Below are 5,000 nucleotides of genomic sequence, written 5' to 3' on the forward strand. Positions count from 1 at the left end.
CTTCATTTAATAATGTTGATCAATGGCTTTAATTCCCAGTATGCTGAGCTTGGGCTTTAATACAATAATGTGCTGCTGATCCATAAATACTTCAGTGGAGGGCCAATGAAGGGGAGATAGAAACACAATTTCTCTCTCTCTCTCACACACACACCCTCTGCATGCATAGGAAACACTCCCACACACAGACATACATTATACACATGGCCCAGTTTGTGTGTGGTCATCCTATGAGTCTGTGAAAACATGTTGTGTTTAATTAACTTCCCGCCTGGACACACACACACACACACACACACACACACACACACACACACACACACACACACACACACACACACCTCACACATTTGATCCTCTGATACAAGCGTAATTATGGTCACTGGCCTACAGCCGCTCTCAGATGTTCTTTTATCCTTTCCTTCTGGCCAATACCCTTGGAGGCACTTTACCTTTCCCCTTCTCTCTCTCTCCCTCTCCCCCTCTCTCTCCCTCTCTCTCCCTATTCTCCTTCATCCCACTTTTTTTCGTTAGCCCTGTTCAATTCTCACTCTCTCTCATTCTCCTCTTTCTTCCTTCCTCTGTCTCTCCCCCTCTTTTATCTGAATCCCCCCTTCATTTAAGTGGCTTACACTCTTTTATCTGTCTGTCTGCCTCTCTCTCTCTCTCCCTTCATCATGTTTTATTTCCATCTCTCTTTTTTTTTTTCCCTCTCTCTCTCTCTCTCTCTCTCCTTCCTCTCTCTGGACAGACGGGGGGATGCCCCTCCCAGCCATGGCAAAGCCTCAACTCTTCACTACCCTCAGTCCAATCCTTATACAGGCAAAGACAGCTGTGGACGTGTCTCTGTGTATGAGTATCTGTGCCTGTGTGCATGTGAGTGTGTGTGTGTGTGTGTGTGTGTGTGTGTGAGAGTGTGTGAGTGTGTGTGTGTGTGAGTGTCTGTGCGCATGTGAGTGTGTGTCTCAGTATGTGTGTGTGTGTGTGTCTGTGAGTGTGTAGTCTTACAATCTGAAAGAGAGAGATTACAATGGCTCTGGATTGAAACTTTGGGTAAAATATGAATATAACTGGAAACGCTATTGAGGGAAAGAACAAAAGATTCTGTTTCATGCAAAACCCAGCCGCTCAGACAGTCAGTCATTTCTCCGTCTCGTATGCTCACTTATACAACATGCAGTAGTAGTAAATACAATTTAATGTGTACCTTTACAACAGTGTGTGTGTGTGTGTGTATCTGTGTGTGTGTGTGTGTGTGTATCTGTGTGTGCAAACATGGATGTGTATGCAAAGGCATCTGGATTTGCAAGTGTCTGGGTGATTTGTGTGTGTATGAGTATTTAAATGTATGAGTATTTAAGTATATGAGTGTGTATATGGGTCTGTGTGCGTGTGTATCTGTGTGTGCAAACATGGATGTGTATGCAAAGGCATCTGGATTTGCAAGTGTCTGGGTGATTTGTGTGTGTATGAGTATTTAAATGTATGAGTATTTAAGTATATGAGTGTGTATATGGGTCTGTGTGTGTGTGTGTGTGTGTGTATCTGTGTGTGCAAACATGGATGTGTATGCAAAGGCATCTGGATTTGCAAGTGTCTGGGTGATTTGTGTGTGTATGAGTATGTAAATGTATGAGAATTTAAGTATATGAGTGTGTATATGGGTCTGTGTGTGTGTGTGTGTCGACATCAAAGACAGGACCCCCGCTGTCTGTGGTGTAAGAGACAATCAGATTTCCTCAGCACTTTCCTCAGGGGAATGGGTGATGAAATGATGGAGGTGTGTGTGTGTGCGTGTTGTGTGTGGGCATGCGCATGTGTGCGTACCGTGCAGTGTTTCTGCTGTTGTAGCAAGGTAGGCACGTCTCCTCCAATGGGCATCTGCTTGTTTAGCTCCTCCTCCTTCAGGCAAAGCCACGCCCACAGCTCCTCAAGCTGGGACAGAAGTCCCGTCACACGCTCCGTACTGGCCTCTAGATGAGCCCTGTACACACACACACACACACACACACACACACACAATTAAACGGTGATTGTGATGTACTATGTGGTGATTGTGAAGTACTATGCGATAAACAGTGTGTGTGTGTGTGTGTGTGTGCCCACCGCAGGCCTCAGCACTAAGCTCAGTCTGTAATTATTTGACTTCTCTAATTACGCTGTAATGGTTGTCAAATAAACCCACTAATAGCTGCCTATAAACATGAGTTAGAGAACGCATCTCTATATCCCTCTCTTCACACTCCTCTGTAATCCCCCACTCAATTGCTCTCTCTCTCTCGGTCTCTCTCTCTCTAAGTGTTTTTCTACCTTTTTATACATGTATATCTCCATCTCTTTCTCCCACTCACTCCCTCCCTTCGGCACTACATCCATTTGGAAGTAGAGGATTCATACACAACTGTCTCTTACCTTGCATGATTTAGTCCCTATGCAGAATACCATACAGACTCTGTGAATGAGTGTGCGTTTATATTTGTGTATGTTCTAATACACAGTGTGTGTGTGTGTGTGTGTGTGTGTGTGTGTGCGCGTGCGTACATGTGTGTGTGTGTGATGGGTATTGATAGGTGTCAGTATGTGTACTGACTGTCTCTGTGTGTGTGTGTGTGTGTGCGTGCGTGTGATGGGTATTGATAGGTGTCAGTATGTGTACTGACTGTCTGTGTGTGTGTGTGTGTGTGTGTGTGTGCACGCGCGTGTGTGTGTATGTATTGATGTCTGTGTATGGTGTATGTGATGTGTACTGATAGGTGTCAGTATATGTACTGACTGACTGACTGTGTGTGTGTGCACGTTTGTGTGTTGATGTGTGTGTATGTGTATTGATGTGTGTGTGTGTGTATGTGTATGTGTATGTGTGTGTGTGTGTATGTGTGTGCGTACCGTATGTTGGTGCTCTTGGCCTTGAGGTCGCCCCATCGCTGGTTCATGTCGTCCAGGCGCTGCTGGAGGAAGGCCGCTTCGTCGGAGCCACCCAGGGCCCGCAGCATGCGGCCTTTCCCCCCGTCCACACTCTTAAATATATCATTATGGGCATCGATCTCCGCCTGGATGTCCTGCACATAGATGGACGAAGAGAAAGAGAGAGATTTAACATCCTTACATATGACTGACTCATTAAGAGACATGCTACCAAAAAGGAGAACAGTCTTAAAGACACACAGACACACACAGACACAGACACACAGACACAGACACAAGTCTTAAAGTTATTATAATTGTGAGCATTTACAGCATCTCCACCTGGGATGGTCTGCATACAGCACAGGGAAAGAGATGGAGAGAGAAAGAGGGGAGAGGGAGAGAGAGAGAGAACAGGAGAGGTACTGTAGGGAGGAAGGGAGAGAGATGGAGAGAGAAAGAGAGGGAGCAATAGATGGAGAGGGAGCATATGAGTGGAGAGAGAGTGACTTATAGCAGGAAAGGTAGGGAGGAAGGGAGAGAGAGATGGAGAGAGAACGAGGGGAGAGAGAGAGAGTGAGTTATAGCAGGAAAGTATAAGTATAAGTATATATACTCTTTTGATCCCGTGAGGGAAATTTGTTCTCTGCATTTATCCCAATCCGTGAATTAGTGAAACACACTCAGCACACAGTGAACACACAGTGAGGTGAAGCACACACTAATCCGGAGCAGTGAGCTGCCTGCCACAGCGGCACTCGGGGAGCAGTGAGGGGTTAGGTGCCTTGCTCAAGGGCACTTCAGCCGTGGCCTACTGGTCAAGGTTCGAACCGGCAACCCTCCGGTCACAAGTCCGAAGTGCTAACCAGTAGGCCACGGCTGCCCTTAAAGGTAACGGAAGGGTAGGGAGGAAGGAGAGAGAAATGGAGCGGTGGTCAGAGAGAGGGAGGGATTTAGAGAGAGAAGTTTAACATCCTTTCACAGAACCAGCCTACTGAATCCCATCCTTCCATCTTTAGGAGCTGGGCTACTGACAGGCTTCCCTCCCTCAGATACACAGGCAGGATGTTACCCAGGACCAACCCCACTGCCTCACACTTTACAACACTTCACAACACCTGGAGGGAAGGGGGGTAGAAACCGAGGGGGGGTGGAGAGAATAAAAGGAAAACAGAGAAAGGTAGAAAGAGAGGAGAAAGAGGTAGAGGGATGAAAACAGGGAAGGAAAGAGAGAGATGAAGAGAGAGAGGGAGAGAGCAAAACAGGGAGCAAGGGAAAGATAAAAAAAATCAGGAGAAAAGCATGGACACTGTGTGTGTGTGTGTGTGTGTGTGTGTGTGTGTGTGTGTGTGTGTGTGTGTGTGTGTGTGTGTGTGTGTGTAAACGTGAGGGTGACCTCTGAAACAACATAGATCAGACAAACGGTGTAATCCTCAAGAACATAAGGGTGGAAAAAGCATTTCAGGACACACACACACACACACCAACTTAATCTCTCACACATCACAGGCTACACGATTACAACTTATATCGCTGAAAACATTCACTAATGTCCCTCTACAGATCACAGAGAGAGAGAGAGAGAGAGAGAGAGAGAGAGAGAGAGAGAGAGAGAGAGAGAGAGAGAGAGAGAGAGAGAAAAAGGGTATACAGATGTCGCTTCATGCCTGGGTCCTTTCCAGCTCATTTGCAAAGTGCTCCCCACTCCACTGCACCTCCCTCTGCTGCTCTCTCTCCTCTCTCTCTATACAGTATCTAATATATATATATATCCCTCCCTCCCTCTCTTTCTCTCTCTCTATCTATCTCTCTCCCTTCAGCACTTTAAGACTACAGAGATTACACCACACTGCTGAAAGCTCCTCTCCTCTTTTCTCTTTCTCTCATATACTCAGACACACACACACACACACACACACACACACACACACACACACTTTCAAACAGCTTGTTAAACATGTATACTATAACAGTGTTGGCCTGAAGTATTAAAGAAGTAATACATTATGCCGGAGTCTGTTTGCTAGAGCTTTAACGTTTTTCACTTTTATCCGCAAAACTGTACTCACACACACACACACACACACACACACACA

The 5,000-nt window shown here is 46.0% G+C and overlaps 1 protein-coding gene across 1 annotated transcript in view; it reads right to left on the minus strand.

The window, feature by feature from the left end:
• The window catches only part of utrn (utrophin), a 155,501-nt gene that overhangs the window by 40,642 nt on the left and 109,859 nt on the right, over positions 1 to 5,000 (minus strand). The window contains 2 exon segments of the mRNA XM_048249538.1: positions 1,828 to 1,984; positions 2,887 to 3,059. Coding sequence (XP_048105495.1) covers positions 1,828 to 1,984; positions 2,887 to 3,059 — 330 coding nt within the window.

This window comes from Alosa alosa, chromosome 8 (assembly GCF_017589495.1).
Source record: "Alosa alosa isolate M-15738 ecotype Scorff River chromosome 8, AALO_Geno_1.1, whole genome shotgun sequence".
NCBI classification, from domain to species: domain Eukaryota; kingdom Metazoa; phylum Chordata; class Actinopteri; order Clupeiformes; family Clupeidae; genus Alosa; species Alosa alosa.